Source organism: Erythrolamprus reginae, chromosome 6, assembly GCF_031021105.1.
Source record: "Erythrolamprus reginae isolate rEryReg1 chromosome 6, rEryReg1.hap1, whole genome shotgun sequence".
In the NCBI taxonomy this organism is placed as follows: Eukaryota; Metazoa; Chordata; class Lepidosauria; order Squamata; family Dipsadidae; genus Erythrolamprus; species Erythrolamprus reginae.
The window spans coordinates 76,932,051-76,951,469 of NC_091955.1; the positions used below are offsets into that span (position 1 = coordinate 76,932,051).

At 42.7% G+C, this 19,419-nt stretch overlaps 1 protein-coding gene across 1 annotated transcript in view; it reads left to right on the forward strand.

The window, feature by feature from the left end:
• The window catches only part of AKR1D1 (aldo-keto reductase family 1 member D1), an 83,360-nt gene extending 67,393 nt beyond the window's left edge, over positions 1-15,967 (forward strand). Inside the window, exons 5-9 of the mRNA XM_070756314.1 lie at positions 65-187; positions 4,993-5,102; positions 8,891-9,056; positions 10,734-10,816; positions 15,645-15,967. Coding sequence (XP_070612415.1) covers positions 65-187; positions 4,993-5,102; positions 8,891-9,056; positions 10,734-10,816; positions 15,645-15,687 — 525 coding nt within the window. The 3' untranslated portion in view covers positions 15,688-15,967. The remainder of the gene's footprint in view (positions 1-64; positions 188-4,992; positions 5,103-8,890; positions 9,057-10,733; positions 10,817-15,644) is intronic.
• Positions 15,968-19,419: the final 3,452 nt, after the last annotated feature.

Sequence of the window (19,419 nt, forward strand, 5' to 3'; positions counted from 1 at the left end):
TTTGTACTTCTAAGCAATAAATTTGCCAGCTTATTACACTGTTTTGTCTACTTCGCTCTGACAGGCTTTGGAAGCATGCAAAGATGAAGGCTTGGTGAAATCTCTTGGCGTATCCAACTTCAATCGTAGGCAGCTGGAAATGATTCTGAACAAGCCAGGTTTGAAGTACAAACCTGTCAGCAATCAGGTAATGACCGTGAATAGATGAGCCCAGGTAGGCATATTGACTTTCTCAGGTAATGAGTGGCATAAGCCTTGACCAGTGTATCTAGCGTCATACAATATCTTGTATGATGCAGCTTCATGATTTCGTAAAAAAACAACTATGCTGTTTTTCATATGTAGTGGTACCTCTACTTAAGAACGCCTCTACTTAAGAACTTTTCTAGATAAGAACTGAGTATTCAAGATTTTTTTGCCTCTTCTTAAGAACTATTTTCTACTTAAGAACCCGAGCCCAGAAAAATTCCCCAGGAAATTTGAGAGTGGCACGAAGGCCCAGCCAGTTTCCGGCCATTCCCCCTTTAATCCCGGCCATCTCAGGCTTTTCTGGGCTGCCAGAGGAGCCTTTTGGTGGCGCTTAAGGAGGCTTTGGCAGTCCAGAGCTAACAAAGCATTTTCCTTTCTCTGGGCGCTTGGAGAGGGAATAAACTTCTGCCAGCGCCCAGAGAAAAGAAACGCTCCCTTCGCTCTGGGCAGCGACTGTCCTCCTCCTTTTCTTCCTCCTCCCACCCAAATCCTGAGCTTTTATTTCTTTCCTAATGGGTTTGCACACATTATTTGCTTTTACATTGATTCCTATTGGAAAAATTACTTCTACTTACAAACTTTTCTACTTAAGAACCTGGTCCCGGAACGAATTAAGTTCTTAAGTAGAGGTACCACTGTATTTCTCTTTTCATCTTTGCTTTTGGTTTGCTCTAAAACATAAGATAAATAAACATGTTACTAAAAACAAACAAAAATTAAGCCTATTCATTCACCCTTCCCCACAGGCCTGTCATTTGGGGCTAAAATGAACAAGGAGCCAATTCATACTCAGTCAGGACAAGCATAAAAACGTTAATTTTTGGCTCAGGGTTTAATTGTGGGTAATTAAAGTAATTAATTCTACTCTATTACCAGAAGAGTCCATTACCCTTGGAGGTAACTCTGAGGAGGGAGGCATTTTGGGCAGCAACATCTGAAATAATATCTAAATATGTAGTGTTTTATAGAATGCTTCAGATAAAGTCAGAATGGCCTTATTTACTCTGATTAACAGCTTTTTCAGTTTTTCTGATCCAGGTCATCTGTTCCATAATTCTTTTAGGTAGATGAGTAGGAGACAAATGTTTATGAACACACCATGTATGAACCATATGCAGTGGTATCTCTACTTACAAACTTAATTCGTTCCATGATCAGGTTCTTAAGTAGAAAAGTTTGTAAGAAGAAGCAATTTTCTCCATAGGAATCAATGTAAAAGCAAATAATGCGTACGATTGGGGAAACCACAGGGAGGGTAGACGTCCTGTTTCCTCCTAGGAGATTCCTAGAGAGGCGTGACAGAGGCTTCTCCCCGCCTTTTCCAGCTCTGTTTCCTCCTAGGAGATTCTTAGAGAGGCCCCACAGAGGCTTCTCTCTGCCTTTCTGTCCCTGTTTCCTCCTAGGAGATTCTTAGAGAGGCCCCACAGAGGCTTCTCTCCGCCTTTTCCGGGCCTGTTTCGGAGGCTTGGGTTTGTAAGTGGAAAATGGTTTTTGAGAAGAGGCAAAAAAAATCTTGAACACCCGGTTCTTATCTAGGAAAGTTTGTAAGTAGAGGCATTTGTAGGTAGAGGTACCACTGTACTCTATGAAAAAAAAGTTGGAAAATAATAAGGCAACCCAGCTGATCTGTTATATCTAAGACAGGAAATCATAATACTTGAATTGAACTCAAAACATGTGAAAACATACAAAGAAGAGAATTCCTGGATTTTGTTGAATTGACTGTTGCTAGTTGGAGGAGTGGGAGGAATCATACAAGAGAAGAGTTTTGGAAGTGATGTCTGGAATCAGGGCTATTTTTCTTCCTAAAAGTCCATATGCCTTATATCAAACTGATCTTGAATGATTAAGAGGAGATACTTGGCTTTCTACCCTGGCAATTAACAACTGGAAATGAGATGCTACACAGCAAACAAGGTTATGCCAACTGAAAAAAATTGTGGGTATTGGTATTGGTGGTATTATTATTATTATTATTGTTGTAGTTGTTGTTGTTGTTATTATTATTATTATTATTATTATTATCATTACTACTACTACTACTACTACTACTACTACTACTACTACTACTACTACTACAGTACAACACAGCAGACAATATCACTATGCTGGATTTCGTATTTCATCACCAGTTGGGTGCTTCCGAAGCACCTAAGACTGTGTGACTGTGCAAATTATGTGTGCTGATCCCAGTTAAGCGGCTTTTTGCAATTGACAGATGGAGATTTTGTCAATTCCGATGGTTTTCAAATGTCCACTGAGATCCTTTGGACCTCTGGGACCGATTTCAATGACTGGTGCCAGAGCAGCTTGATTTCGTTGTTGTTGTTGCTGTTGTTGTTGTTGTTGTTGTTGTTGTTATTATTATTATTATTATTATTATTATTATTATTATTATTATTATTATTATAATAATTGCTGCTGTTGTTGTTGTTGTTGTTGTTATTATTATTATTATTATTATTATTATTATTATTATTATTATTATTATTATCTTACTGACAATGAAGTTCTCTAAGGCTGTGTTTCCCAACCTTGGCAACTTGAAGATATCTGGACTTCAACTCCCAGAATTCCCCAGCCAGCATTCACTGGCTAGGGAATTCTGGGAGTTGAAGTCCAAATATCTTTAAATTGCCAAGGTTGGGAAACACTGTTCTAAGGCATATATGTCTCTCTCTCTCTCTTTTTTTAAATATGCAAGCTTGCTGAAAGCAAACTTTCTTGGCAGTTGTAAAAGGTCATTGTGTTCCACCAGTTTGAGCTTATAGTTGAAACATGTGGGTTAGCCTAACTGAAATCTTCCTCGACCCCTTTAGAGGGCCTCACTTTAGCCACAGGAGATGCTATGGATTAGAACTTGTGGTTCCCTTGGCTTACCGTTACCATAATAGTCACACACCATTCAGATGCCTGGAGTAAACTGGAACAACTCAATAAAGCAATAACTTCTTATTAGCAGTTTAATTGGCCAGACTATTCAGAGTCCTGGGGATTTGAACTTTCTCCTTCCACGCTCCAAACTTTTACTGTTTGCTTTCGCAAGGAAATAATATTGAAGATACAACCATAGGAATCGCTTAAGCATTTCAGTACACATCTCTCTGTATCATAAGCTACATAGTTTTGTAACACATTTGAAATTGTTTGACAGGTTTACCTTTTGATAACATTTAAAAGGCAAAGAATTGACAGCCACTTGAAAATAGGCCAGACTGTCATTTGTCTGTCTTGGCCACTTTGAAGTAAAATATTTGCAAGAAGCATGTACCTCACTAAAATAAGTTGTACATATCAAACACTGATGGTGAACCTATGGCATGGGTGCCACAGGTCGCATGCAGAGTCATATCTGCTGGCACATCCACCATTGCCCCAACATGCCTGTGTGTGACGGCTAGCTGCTTTTTGGCTCGCACAGAGGCTCTGGGAAGGCGTTTTTGGCTTCCAGAGATCCTCCAAGGGGATGGGGGAGGGCATTTTTACCCTCCCCCATTTCCAGGGTAGCCTTTAAAGCCTGGAGAAGACAAAACAAGACCCTACTGGGCCCACCAGAAGTTGGGAAACAGGCCTTTCCCGGCCTCCAGAGGGCCTCCGGGATGTGGGGAAAACTGTTTTATCTCTCCACAGGCATTGAATTAGGGTTGTGGGCATTCATGCATGTGCGATAGGTGCACACACGCGCTTTTGGTACCTGAGGGAAAAAAGGTTTGCCATCACTGATATAGACCCTCTCCCTCCATTTTGGAGGAGTCAACACCGACTCAAAGGTGTGTGCGCACACACACACACACACACACACACTCAAGAGAGAGAGAGAGAATCAGAGAGAGAATCAGAGAGAATACAGTGATACCTCGTCTTATGAACTTAATTGGTTCCAGGAGGAGGTTCGTAAGGCGAAAAGTTCGTAAGATGAAAAAATGTTTCCCATAGAAAACAATGCAAAAGGGATTAATGCGTGCAAGGAACCCCCCCCCCCCGCAAAAGTGGGCTGAGCTTTGACGTCACAGAGACGTCCTTCCTGGAGTCCACGTTTTGGCCGGCCAGGAAGGATGTCTCCGTGACATCAAAGCTCCACCCATGGAATTCCCTATTGGGATTCCCCACCTCCATTTGAGCCTCCCGACCGGCCGACAGCTCCGTGGCTCTTCTGCAAAGCTGACAGCTGGGCAGCGGCACTTCTTGACAGCCTCCCGAACCTGAATGCCGAACCTGAACTTTTGCCGAACTTCCGGGTTCAGCGTTAGGGAGAACGCCGAGAAGCCCCCCGGCTGTTTCAAAAGGTGACAGCCAGGCGGTGGCACTTCTCGGTCAAACGCAAACGCCGAACCTGAACTTTTGCCGAAATTCCAGGTTTGGCGTTTGCAGCGGCGGGTTCGTAAGGTGAAAAAAGTTCGTAAGAAGAGGCACAAAAATCCCGAACCCCGGGTTCGTATCTTGAAAAGTTCGTGAGATGAGAGGTTCGTATCACGAGGTACTACTGTATTTGTTTGTGCCGAACTCTGCTGAATTGAGTGAGGTCTCCTAAATTACTTTGCGCACTCTTGCCAGTTTTACAAAATGCCACTATACCACAGACAGAAAACGGTACAAGAAAGGAAGTTTATTAATACTTCCATGGTTGATGTTTTATCCTTTGGAAACTTTTGCTTTCTGCAAAAAATAAATACAGCTAGCTTTGTTTCTGTTTCTTAACTCTGATTTTTTAAAAACATTCTGCATCTCCCACTATGTCTGTAGATTGAATGCCATCCATACTTCACTCAACCCAAACTTTTACAATTCTGCAAATTGCATGATATTATTCCTGTTGGATACAGTCCTCTAGGCACATCAAGAGATGAAAGCTGGTAAGTTTTGGCTTTGAAGATGAAGGGGAGGAATAGTGAAGCAAATGTTAAAGGATTTAGGGTTTAAAGCTGATGCAATTTTGTGACCAAAGCAGAGAAACAGAAATAATGTTTTGTCCTGGAACAATCAACCGCACAAACAGATTGAAGAACAGTTTTTATCCACGGGCTGTCAGATATCTGAATGGAAAATAACTTTACAAAAACACAGTACAATTGATTTGTGGGACCGGTGTAATGTGCAATAAGTTTACATGGAGTAATAGGATTGTGTGTTTGTTAATAGAATTCAGGGATATTTTTTGTCTTTCACTGCGAATTATATAGGGTTGGAGGAGTGCACAAAGGGAGCCTCGGCCAATCTCATCGTACAAATGTTGTACTTTGACAATAAAGATTAGAACTTAAATTTTTGATGTTCAATCAATGAGATTGACATGGAGATTCCATGTATGTGAAGGGAGAAGTAAATGTGAGGTATATCATCAAAGTAGTCATTTTGTACTCATTCTAGCAAAGCAGAAAGTTAAGTCATTGGGATGATGATCGCTCTAACATTTTCCTGATCCATCCTCACTGAACATCCCTTTTTTCTTATGAAGGATGACTACTAATTGTTCTGTCGGGCTCTCTCTGTAGACTCCTCCCAAAAAGTCACAGGTACAAATTTCAGACACACACATGTTTGAACATTCAAAACAATGTTCTTTATAATGAAAATTCACTTAAACTAAGCCCTCTTTTGGTATAGCAAAGAGCACTCGTCTCCAACCAAACTGGTAATTTGTACAAGTCCCTTATCAGTTCTGTGATACTTAGCTTGCAGCTGTGAGGCAATTCACAGTCCTTCTTCTTTCACAAAGTGAAACACACTTTGCTCCGGTTTAGTTTCAAAGTGGGGAAAAATCAGCACACAAAAAGTCAAAGTCAGTAAGCAGTCACGAAACACAACGATCAGATAATCCTCCACAATGGCCAAACCCACAGCCTGTTATTTACAGCAGCCTCACTAATTACCACAGCCCCACCCAACCACAGGTGGCCTCATTTTCTTGGATAATAATCTCTCAGTTGTTGTTGCCTATGCATCCCTCTCTGCATGCGTGACTGTATCATTAACTCTTGTTCTGAATCCAAGGAGGAGCTAGATAATTGATCTCCTTCTGAGCTGTCTGCCACACTCTCCTCCTCCCTGTCACTCATGTCTTCTTGGTCAGAGGAGCCTTCATCAGCAGATTCCACCGGGGGCAAAACAGGCCTGCAGCATGTGGATGTCTCCCCCACATCCACAGTCCTTGGGCAGGAGCTGGGCCAGAGCTAACCACAACACTAATAGAGAAGCAGAGAGGGATCTGTTCTCTAATTATATGTCCTGCAATTTCTCCTTTCCCTACAAGTGGGTTTATTTTTCTGATAATCCTTTATTTAATAAATTAATAATAATTTATTAGATTTGTATGCCGCCCCTCTCCGAAGACTCGGGGCGGCTCACAACAATGAAAATAAGAGTTTGAATAAGGATTAAGAGCAGGGTGATTTCAAAATAGCATTTTGATTGATTATGTGCCAATACATTTTTGACTCCTAGCAACCACATAGATATATTTTCTCCATGACTATCTATCCATAACATGTTCTTTTATATCTCCCAAGGGTGCACTCGTTGCTTCTATGACTAAGCCCGTCCAACCCATCCATCCACTGCTGTTTTCCCCCTCTTCTTTTCTTTCCATCACTCTTTCACAGCATTGGAGCCCCTTTCCAGAAAGCTGGGCTTTTGCATAATATACCATCAGTTAAATCATTCGAGCCTGATCATTTGAGCTTCAAGTGAGAACTCTGATTCATTCAGTGATCTACTGATTGCTTTAATGGCAGCCCAGGATATCCTTAGAAAACTTCTACACCAGAGATGACGAACCTATGACATGGGTGTCACAGGTGGCACGCAGAGCCATATCTGCTGGCACACAAGTCGTTGCCCTAGCTCAGCTCCAACATGCATGTGTGTGCCAGCCAGCTGATTTTTGGCTCGGACAGAGGCTCAGGCAGGGTGTTTTTGGCTTTCAGAAAGACTTTGAGGGATGAGAGAGGGTGTTTTTATCCTCCCCTGGCTCCAGGGAAGCCTTTGGAGCCTGGGGAAGGCGAAACATGAGTTTACTGAGCCCACCACAAGTTGGGAAACTGCCCATTTCTGGCCTCTAGAGGGCCTCAGAGGGAAGCTGTTTTCGCCCTCCTCACACTTTGAATTATGGGTGTGGGCCCTCGCGCATGAACAATAGCACCCGCCCACACCTTTTCGGGACCTGAGGAAAAAAAGGTTCACCATCACTGTTCTACACCAAGGTTATGCTTTTCATAATCCTGTTTCCTTAAAGTCCAACTTTTGCTTCCATAGAGTGTCATGGGAAATACCAGGGTTTGCACAATTATGATATTTCTGTTCTGCCCCCCTCGCCTCAAGAAATAGTTCCACACACCTGGATTTGACAAGATTTAAGCATTTAATTTCTAATATTTTAGTAGCGAGGAAGGTTAAAATACATCAGCAAAGCCAGAATTAAGTCTGTTCCTCTTCTCCTGATTAATAAAAGTGTAGAAAAAAAAATAAATGCTTCGAATAACAACCAGCAGAGGAAAATATAAAGCATGAAAAATAGACTGCTTCAATACAAAAGAGCAAAAAGTCTGCACGTGAAACTACTCAGGAGAAGAAATATGTCTTCCTGGCCATGATTTCCATTATTGATTTCAGCCAGCTACAATTTGGAAAATATATTTCTTTCTATATTAAACTAACTGAAAGAACAGATAGACGACCTCTTCTAAGGTCATGTCTTCTGCAGATGTTTTAAATTCTTCCATTCTAGCCAATTTACTTTTTAAAAAAACCCCGAATACAAGATCGAAAGCTAGAATATTTTAAACCAATGAGAATATTTTTAATTGGATATTAGTTCCTCAAATAAAAGCAGTTGTTCTCTACTATGGGAGCTAAAACCATGCATTCAGCCTGAGGACAACCTTTGAGTTTCAATTGTCCTTTTACTCATCTGTTTATATCAGTGGTGGTATTCTACTGGTTTGCACCGGTTTGGGCAAACTGGTAGAAGCAGCAGCGGGAGGCTCCATCCACCCATGTGGATGTCATCACAGACGTTCTGTTGCATGCACAGAAGTACCATCCCATCTGCTCCAATGTCCAAACCGGTAGCGAAGATAAATGAATACTACTGGGTTATATGCCAACATGATTAGGTTTCTCCAGTGAACTAAATCTGGATCCGTAAGTAACATGCCTCAATTTGAACTAGGATTAACACTGCACTTGATTTAGTAGTGGATGTATGGTGCCTTCTGTTGTTTTCCAACTTGATCACAATAGTTGTTGTCTTGTGCCAGCTCCTTTTCAACCCCATGTTGTAATCTAGGTATCTTCCCCCCAGCTATGAGCTGGAATGCTAAATTGCGCTCACCGCTACGGCTCATAAGTTCTTGCAGGGCCAGCGCGATTTTGCTGCTGCACTGTGGAGGCAGCAAAATTGCGCATGGAGCTGCAGGTGCGTCCATGTTTCGGTGAGGTTTTGTTGCATCTGCGCATGCCGAAACATGGGTGCATCTGTTGCTCCATGTGCGATTTTGCTGCCTCTACAGCAAAATCTTACTGGCCCTGCAAGAACTTATAAGCCACAGCGGCGAGCGTAATCTAGCATTCCGGCTCGTAGCCCACCACTGCTTCTCCCTAAGGAAAATCTGATTCTTTTTTCTCTGTGTGTATTTTTCACAAGGGTGAACATATCTTCCCCTCCCCTGTTGGAAGATCCCTTGCTAAATGCCATTGGAAAAAAATACAAGAAGACAGCAGCTCAGGTGGCCCTGCGCTTCAGCATTCAACGTAACGTGGTGGTCATTCCAAAAAGCTTTAATCCAAAGCGTATTAGAGAAAACTTCCAGGTAAACATAATAAATGAATGCAATGTAGACTCTTCCCAACTTAAACAAAATGAGCCAGTCTCCAATCTTTTAGATTTAGAGTCTGTTACAAGCAGAAGTGGGCAGCAGGCAGGATGGTGTGGAACGCAGTTCCACCGGTGGAAATGAAGATGTGTGCACATCTCCAGCTGATTGGCGGCTGTCACTTCCTGGATTACTGGTCTCGGCTCGGCTCTCCTTTTTCCCCCTGCTACTGCATCTGCACTCCTTGCTTTTTTCCTCTTTCCACCTTCCTGGCGAACTTCCCCCTGTCCTGCCCGGCTCCCCTCCAGCCTCACACGGCCACCTCCTGCCTGAGGTTCAAGCAGAAGGCATGGATGGAAGTAGTGCTGGCAGCATTTATGCTTCTGGCAGCACCCATTTGCCTAGCTACCCAGCCTGAGGCATGGTGGGTGACCCAGGAAGGAGAGCGCAGGAAACACAAAGTAAATTGTCACCCCAATGAGTGAAACTGGTAAGGTTGTAAGTCAAAGACTTAACAGTTCACTTGAACGATGATGAGCGTTCAAGCCACTCCCACCTGGTCACATGGCCGGCAAGCCACTCCTACCCAGTCACAGGACCATTAAGCCACACCCACAAAATAAGCCACACCCACAGTGTGGCGGTAAAAATTTTAGCTGCCCATTACTGGTTACAAGTGCCATTACTATTATTCTATCTCCAGTTCTATCTGGGTGGAGATGTTGCAATTGTGATTCATCCATTGTGTAACCCAAGAATGAAAATCATTCTACACCAGCAGCCTTCTTCAACCTTGCACCTTCCAAATATATCAGTCCCATCCGTTCCAGCCAGCATGGCTCTTGAGGAATTTTCCAATCCAACTTTGGAAGGAATCCAGTTGGATTAGAAACCAGAAGGATAAAAGATCAGACATTCCCCCCCCCATCTCCATTCTTTAATGTCTATAATACATTTTTAATGCATTTTGAAAGCTACAAGTTGTCCCCTTTTAAAAAGCAAATAAAGATAGTAGGTAGCACAAATGAGGAACATCTATTTCTCAGATGTTACTGAACTATAGTTCCCAGTAGTCTTGGATAAAAATTGGATTTGAAATCCTTCAAATCTTCTGAAGGAATACAGATTCCATAACCTCAGAGAGACGATAGGTTGCTGGATTTGATTGCTGATTAAATTAGGGCCAGTCATGCTCTTACAGCATGACATAGCAAGTCATAAATGTGAATGCCTTCTTCCTCTCCTTTAAAAAAATTATAATTCTCCACGGGAATGCTTCTTCCATTCTATACAGTAGTACCTCTAGATACGAGCTGCTCCACATGCGAGTATTCCAAGTTACGAGCCGCGATGCGAGCGAAATTTCTGTTCGACACCCGAGCTCAAATTCGGGATACAAGCCAAGCTTCCACTAGGTGGCGCAAGAATCTCCTTGCTTCCGGTTATCTCGGCGCGAAAAACAAAGTCTAAAGGCATTCGTTCGAGATGCGAGTTGTTCGACTTACGAGCTCGGGTCTGGAACAAATTAAACTCGCATGTCGAGGTACCACTGTACAGTCAGTTAAATTTGTCATTTTGTATCCTTATTTTAAAACTCCTTTGGAAAAGAATTTACACTGTGTTTTCCTTCCATAAATTGCTGCTAGAACTAATATGTCTCTTTCTTGTGTTAAGATCTTTGACTTTTCCCTCACCGACAAGGAAATGAAAGATATAGAAGCTCTAAATAAAAATGTCCGCTATGTGGAGCTTTTAATGTAAGTTCCTGAATAATTCCAATTGGGGGAAATTTGTAATTTTTATGGGATACTCACTACTGCACTGTCACTTTTTATGAAAATAAAATTAGGGCTATAACTGATTTGTAAGCAGACTGGGAATTGTTTGATTTGTATGTCTTGTGAACTTGCCCAACTGTTTTGAGTAACACATGGCTAAAACTAGAGTTTATAATAATGTGTGAAGAATTCAGGATCCTAAATAGCCATCACACTGAAGAATGGATCTCTTGAGCTTCCCACTTTTGCTTAGTCCAGTCCTTAGGATAAACTGAATAAGAAATATTATGTCGAGCTCTCTGGTAGAATCCTCCCCAAAAATGCACAGATACAATTTCACACACACACGTTTGAAAATTCAAAACAATGTTCTTTATACCGAAAATGCAAATAAACAGTTATGGTAATTTGTACAAGTCCCTTATCAGTTCTGTGATACTTAGCTTGCAGCTGTGAGGCAATTCACAGTCCTTTTTCTTTCACAAAGTGAAACACACTTTGCTCTGGGTTAGTTTCAAAGCGGGGAAAAATCAGCACACAAAGATCAAAGTCAGCAAAGCAGTCATGAAACACAACGATCAGATAATCCTCCACAATGGCCAAACCCACAGGCTGCTATTTATAGCAGCCTCACTAATTACCACAGCCCCACCCAACCACAAGTGGCCTCATTTTCTTTGATAATAATCTCTCAGTTGTTGTTGCCTATGCATTGCTCTCCGCATGCGTGGCTGTATCATTAACTCTTGTTCTGAATCCAAGGAGGAGCTAGATAATTGATCTCCTTCTGAGCTGTCTGCTGCACTCTCCTCCTCCCTGTCACTCATGTCTTCTTGGTCAGAGGAGCCTTCATCATCAGATTCCACTGGGGGGGGGCAAAACAGGCCTGCAGCATGTGGATGTCTCCCCCACATCCACAGTCCTTGGGGCAGGAGCAGGGCCAGAGCTAACCACAATACCGAAATGACACCAAGAGAGGTTTTATTGTGCACTCTCCTATCTGCTGGAGGCTATCAGTGTCCTTAGATAACCAAATGAAGGTTGCAGCTTTAGCCTGATTAAAAGAGATAGCCAATCTTAAATTGGATGCCTGGCAGTCCAAAGAAACGAACAAAAAGGGAGCCAAACCAAAAAGGCCAGAAACCTTTGGCAGCTCAGAGAGCTGAAACAAAATTCAGTAATGGCTCTAGTCCTTGGCATATGTAGCTAAGTCAGCAAGTATTAAAGAGAGATAATTTTCTTTTACTTCTCAATAGCCAAGAAGTACTTTGGACATGTCCTTTACTTAAAGTGACCAGGTTGTAACCTCAGCAAAGCAGAACACCATTGCTGGGAGAAGGGGATGGAGGGAAATGGATGTCAGCGTTAGCCCAAACTCGGGAAGTCTTCAACCAGGGCCCTGCTTTAAAGCCTCTTCCCCTCAGAGCCACAAACGTCGAAACAAACGAAGAAACCAAGACTCTCTGGGAAAACATTTCAATCCCAAACCCTTTGAATCTCTGTTGCAACCCTGGGCGGACATTTCGGCTCCTTCGTAGAGTGCATGGGGGTGGGAGACCGCAAACGGAACTCAGCTGTGGTCTTCAGACCACCAAACCTCGCAGCGTCCAAGGGTGACAGGGAAATAGCACCAGGAAGGGGAGACGGAGGAATAGCGTGAGAACCAGCAGGTGGGCTTCCAGGCTGACCTCTCCTAGACCAGTGTTTTCCAATCTTGGCAACTTGAAGATATCTGGACTTCAATTCCCAGAATTCCCCAGCCAGCTGGCTAGGGAATTCTGGGAGTTGAAGTCCAAATATCTTCAAGTTGCCAAGGTTGGGAAACACTGTCCTAGACCCATCCAGCAATGGTGCCTTCCCCACCCCTGCGCTTCTCTCCCGCCCCGGCTTTCGCTTTGCCCCACGGTTTCCCCACAGTTTCATCCAGGTTACCTTTTGCCTTTCACTTCTCAATGCTTCCTTTTAACTCATTTGCCCTAGTGTGCCTCGTTGCTACAAGCCTGAAGTAAGGTGACCAGACATCTTGTTTTTTAAAAATCGGGTATCTTTTTAAAAATGCCGTGGGACGAGGGACAATTTGTTCAAAAGCAGGATGTCTGGTCACCTTACCTTTATCTAGAGGAGGGCTCTCCAAACTTGACAAATTTAAGACTTGTGGACTTCCCTATAGTTACCAGGTTTGGATATGTTAGATCAGTGTTTCCCAACCTTGGCAACTTGAAGATATTTGGACTTCAACTCCCAGCGTTCGCTGGCTGGGGAATTCTGGGAGTTGAAGTCCAAATATCTTCAAGTTACCAAGGTTGGGAAACGCTGTGTTAGATAGGGTGAATGGGAGAAGCATACAGAAATGGCTTCAAAACAAGAGCTCTACATGGCTGAGGGCCTGACTATCTATGGGACCATCTTCTGCCTCACACTTCCCATGGGCTGATTAGAGCCCACAGAGTTGGCCTTCTCCAGGTCCCATTGGCCAAACAATTTTGATTGGCGGGCCACGTGGGAGGGCCTTCTTTCTGGCGACTCTGGCTCTCTGGAACTAGCTTCCCCCAGAGATCCATACTGCCCCCTCCGTCCTGGTGTTCCAGAAAGCCTTAAAAACCTGGCTTTGCCAGAAGGCCTGGGGTCATTGGGCCACAGCATCTAACTCCGACCTAGAAGTGATGAATGCTTTATAGGGTTTTTTAATTGGTTTATATTGTTTTTAATTTTGTTGCATGCTGCCCAGAGTCTGACAGGAGTTGGGCGGCTTATAAATGTAAGAAATTAATTTAACAATTTAATTATTTGGCCACTATTTACAACCCAGCAAAGGATCTGTCTGACAGACAGCCCTTTTATTGGGAGCAGTATTGGGTTTATTATTTATTTATTTTATATTTATTTATTTATTTATTTATTGGACTTATATGCCGCCCCTCTCCACGGACTTGGTGCGTCTTACGACATTTCAATAAAACGTGTTCAATAAAACACTTCTAAATCCAATTAATAGAAATAATTAATTTAAAATGTTTTTAAAAAGCTAAACATTTAAAAGTCAAACATTCAAAAACATACTACAACATCCTACATATTCAGATTCTTACAAAAGGCAAGAAAGGTGGGGGCAGTGCAAATCTCTTGGGGGGGGGAGTTGATTCCACAGGGCTGGGGCCCCCATGGAGAAGGCTCTTACCCTAGCTCTGGCTGACCAGTAAGTGCGCGTGTGTGTGCGTTGCAGTGAGATTTGGCTTCTGCGCATGTGCGGAAGCAAAAAAAAATCACCAAAATATCACGCGGGCACATGTCTTCTCGTAAGATTTGCTTCCTGCACATGTGCAGAAGCCAAATCTCGCTCCAACATGCACACCCGCCTGCCGGTTACCCGGCAACTGCACCGGTAATGGAGGTAAGCAGGAATCCCCGCCTGGAGCTGCCAGACAGTGTAGCCAATCAGCAGTCAACATTTTCCCTCCAGAATGGAGGACCTGACTGAAGCCTATGTGCTTCAGTCTGAGAATATAACAGGAGACACCACCTGACCTAAGGCTATGAGATGTAGGTTGTAAAATCCCAGACAGAAAGCCAGGCCCACAAAACTAATGGAGTAATTTTAGGCAACTCACTTGTCTCAACCTAATCTATTCAGACAGGTGAGGTAGAGTTAAAATTATGTTGTAAACCACCCAAAATCATTAGATGATTATTATTATTATTATTATTATTATTATTATTATTATTATTATTATTATTTATTAGATTTGTATGCCGCCCCTCTCCGTAGACTCGGGGCGGCTCACAACAATAACAAGAACAATGTAAGAACAAATCTAATAATTTAAAAAACGCTAAAAACCCCATTATTAAAAGCAAACATACACACAAACATACCATGTATAAACTGTATAGGCCGGGATGAGATGTCTCAGTTCCCCCATGCCTGACGGCAGAGATGGGTCTTAAGAGCTTTACGAAAGGCAAGGAGGGTGGGGGCAGTTCTAATCTCCGGGGGGAGCTGGTTCCAAAGAGTCGGGGCCGCCACAGAGAAGGCTCTTCTCCTGGGTCCCGCCAAACGACATTGTTTAGTCGACGGGACCCGGAGAAGGCCAACTCTGTGGGACCTAATCGGTCGCTGGGATTCTTGCAGCCGAAGGCAGTCCCAGAGGTATTCTGGTCCGATGCCATGAAGGGCTTTATAGGTCATAACCATATGAGATGGGCAGCAAATAAATTTCATTTTAAAAATGAACAAACAAACAAAAATAAGATTAGGGCCCTTGGGTTCCCAGAGAAAAGGAAGGGTAAATGTGTAGGGATTTAAGACTTCAATTTCTCTCATTATGAGATGTTTTTTCAATTTTCCAGCCTATCCAGATATTCGCTGAAAAGCTCTCATAGAAGTAGTAACCCAGTCAGATATACTTTATCTTCTTGAGATTAAACTTAAAATCAGCTGGTGCTTTCAGTTACTGGCAGTGCGCTAGAACTAATAGTAATGGTTATTTTCTCCATTAAGAATTTTAGAACAATTCTCAACAAAGTTGCAATGACAACCAGCGTTTTTATTTCTTCAGAAGCCTTAAGGGATGTGGCCAGCCAGGAAGGGCATCTAAATATATTAATATACAACTCTGGTGTTTCTGCTATAGCGTCCAGTAAGGTATCATGGACCTACAAAATAGTATCTGGTTTAGCAATTCTGGGAGAGATGCAGTATTTTCATTCCCACACTAGTTTTGCTCAGAGCAAATACTGTTTATGAACTAGTTACCTGACTGTTTTTTTAAAATTGACCTTATTAATGCTAACTTTTAATTTCCTGCAGGTGGAAAGACCATCCTGAGTACCCTTTCCATGATGAGTACTGAAAATTTGGAGTATCCAAGTGCATACATTCACCTGTAGTGATCTCAGCTAATATCTTATTCTTTTGTATCTGGGAGTAGTTCTTAAGCCTCTTAACCCAATCCAATCCTTCATGCTACAACCTATGTAGTAGATATAGAAAATAAACATTCCGAAACATTCCGAAAAAAATGTTTTAAAACTTAGTGTGCAAATACTGCCAAATGTAAACTTTACTAGAGGAAAACAGCATTGCCTTTTCTTTTTACATAGATATGAAAAATATATCTTTCTCCAGCTGTCTCAAAACTTGTCGTGATTAACACACATGAAAAAACAGTTCTGGTTAAGCCTGCAGTGAACCAGAACTACTGGATGCAAAGGCAGGAAACATTGAGTGAGGGCAGCAATTATTCGAAGTAAATCTGGAAATATTTTTGGGAAATTGTTTGGGTTGCTTTTTATTTTTATTTTTAATGCCCTTCCCAATTAGAATACGCTTTACTCTTATAGCTAACTTACCATATTTTTGGAGTATAAGATGCACCTTTTTAACCACCACCCCCCAAAAGAGGGTGAAAACTTGGGTGCATCTTATACACCGGATGTTGCCCCACCCAGCCACTCCCACTCTTTGGTCTCTGCCAGCAAGCAATTTACCTCCTTGCAGCAAACGGCAGCAGAACCTGATTAGCACAAGCCACTGATTATCTTCCTCCCGACACTCAGCTGATTGAAGTTGCTGGCAAGCCCACATGTTAAAATGAAAGTGAAACTAAAGCTGCATGGAAGCAAATTGCTGAAGGGAGAGGCAAAGAATAGAATTATATTTTCTTGTGCTAATCAGACTGGGCTGAAACTGGCTGCTTGTTTTTTTACTGCGACCAGCTAAGTCAATACCTATAAATGCCTATAGAATGTTCAAATTATTAGACTTATTATTTAAAGACTGCTTTATTATTGTTCTAAACAACTTAACAAAATGAAGACGCTTTTTAAAATAAATGCTTGGTCTGAAGAGGCCCAGTGCTATTATATCTTATTAAAAAATAGCAGAGAATACTTCCAAAAAGCGACATCAATTTTAAAGATCTGTAAAAGTAGAATCTGAAATGTAACAGTGTCCTGTTTTGGTATTAAGATAAGGCAGATGAGTTAAACCCTGAGTTAGTTATGTTTGGAGTAGATCTATTTAAATAATTGGGAAGAGTTAGTGTGATTACATTTAAGAAAATTTTCTGGGATTATTATACTGCCATAATGTACATTTCTCCAATTCCTTGCTATTTCTATGGGTCAGATACACATGAACAGAAATACACAGCAAACAATGTATATCTTCTGTGCTCTTTGCTGTTTGGCAAATTGCTGGGAGGTAGAGGCCTTTTTTCCTTGTTTTCCACCTCCAAAACTAAGGTGTGTCTTATAATCTGGTGCGTCTCGGTCCTATTACAATGTTTGTATGAATAATCACATTGTGTATCCCCCTGAAATAGCCTCCCTGAAAATGCTTGCTGCCAGATGTGCTAGGTTGCAGCTCTCATATTTCCCAGGGGCCACTTGCTGTGACAGAGAATGGGAAATAACAAGAAGGAGGATCTGTCTTCATTTCCAAGAGTTTTTTGCTATCCCTCTTTAGGCTGTAAGTGGAAGGAGAGGAGACGAAATCAAAATCTGAGCCACCGCAAAATTTAAAGCTATTCTTACTCACTTTGCAGATCCAAGTGAACATTTTGTAGATCTAAGTGAATATTTTGAACAATCTAGAGTAAAACTACAGTTAGCCACCTTTTAGCAGCCATTTGATGATTGTTAGTTAGTTAGTTAGTTTATTTATTTGATTTCTATGCCGCCCCTCTCCGAGGACTCAGGGCGGCTCACAATATATAAAATATACAATATCTTAATCCAATTAACTAATTAAAAAATCTTTTAAAAAAACCCCAAACCATAAAAAACAATCATCCCATTCACTCCACATTCTCTCAACATTATTAGGTCGCTAAACTACTGGTGGTTATGACTGATCTTTGGAGTCCTGCCTGTCCCAGCAGCCCCACAATCACGTGATCACAATCTGGGTACTTGTGACTAGTTGACAAGCTCACTGCAGACACATGAGCAAAATTGCTATCTTCCATGCCAATTTCCACAGAAAGTCAAAGGTGAAGCTGACAGGGAAGATTGCAAGTAACAGGAATAAGCTTCCCAACCTGCACACCATCCCCCAGTCCCTCTGTACTTGCCCCATGCCAGCCACTTGTGCGCCCATACTCCCTCTACGCAGCCTGTGTGGCTGCCCTTGTTTAGCCCACACACTCTTATGTACCTTCTCCAATCCATGCAGTATGTATCTCTCATATCCCTGCTCACCCTTCCCATGATTCTTATGCACTGTTCCAGACAGTGAAGGGCTGCCCATTGCTGGTGCTACAGTGCAGTCCTGGAGGTCAGCGTAGCTGTGCACATGGGCAGCATGCGGGCAGGAGTCGGCATGAGATTCGGCTTCTGTGCATGTGACGAAAGCAAAATCTCATCTGAGGATGTGTTCATGAGTGAGATTTTGGTGGTTTTTGCTGGTATGTTTGCTTCTGCGCATGTGAAAATCGCCGAAATCTCGCTCGCTCGCGTGTCCTCACCCGAGATTTCACAGCTGAATCTTGTGCAGGGGCATGCATGCGCATCCCGATTTTTCCAACGGGGACTGTGCACCAGTCCATCCACAGATCAGCCCACTATTGGTTGTTCCAGATCATCTTCCACACTCCTGCTCAATGGTGGGATTCATCCGGTTTGCACTGGTTCAGGCAAACTGGTTGTTAAATTTCCCCACCTCCACTATCAAAGTGGATCCTGGGCACTATGCTGTGTTGCAATGGAGAAACGGGCAACGGAGTGACTGGCATGAGAGAAGGAGAAGGCCACTCTCAACTGTCTCTTCTCCCTGCTCCTCCTTCTCCCTCCATGCTGGCTGTTCCGTTGCTCATTTCTCCATTGCAGCGCAACGCCCAGGATTCACCTGTGTGGGGGATAATTTAACAATTGGTTTGCCCAGGGACAGGTTGGCCATCACAAGAGGCTTGTCCCGCAAGTGTGGCAGAGCTGGGGGATGGGGATGGGCCAGGCCTCCGACAGCCTGCCTGACCTCAGGCAAACCAGTTATTAAATCACTTGAATCCCACCATAGCTCTTATTAATTTCTTCACTCCCTCATCCAGCAACAGACATTTATCAAGCTGCAGGCCTGGGACTATCATCTTCCCGGCAGCTTCCCCACTGACTTTGGTTGTGGGAATCTGGCAGGAAGTTCTCTTAACTAACAACTGTTAACTGTTAGTTAACATTAGTTGTTAACTAACAACTGTAGCATTCAAGCAGTGAAGGGCTGCCAACATTTTTACTACAACACTGTGGGTGTGGGTTATTTTGTGGGTGTGGCTTGCTGGCCATGTGACCAGGTGGGAGTGGCTTGACAATCCAGCAACCAGGAGGTGACTTAAAGGTCATGTGAATGGCTTAAAGGTGGCCAACTTGACATCATTCATGGCAAGGGTTTGGATTAGGGTTGAAGTGCTTGGCCTCTACCGTTTCTGCGTACCTGGCTGTATCCGTAGGGGCCATCACTGCTTTCAAGGAACAAAAGCAGCCCAGTCTTCAGAGACTGATATCACTAAGCAATGCAATTGCACCTTATGGTCTGGAAATTGCAAGTCTAACCATCATTGTAAGTTGAGGATTACCTATACTGTCATTCT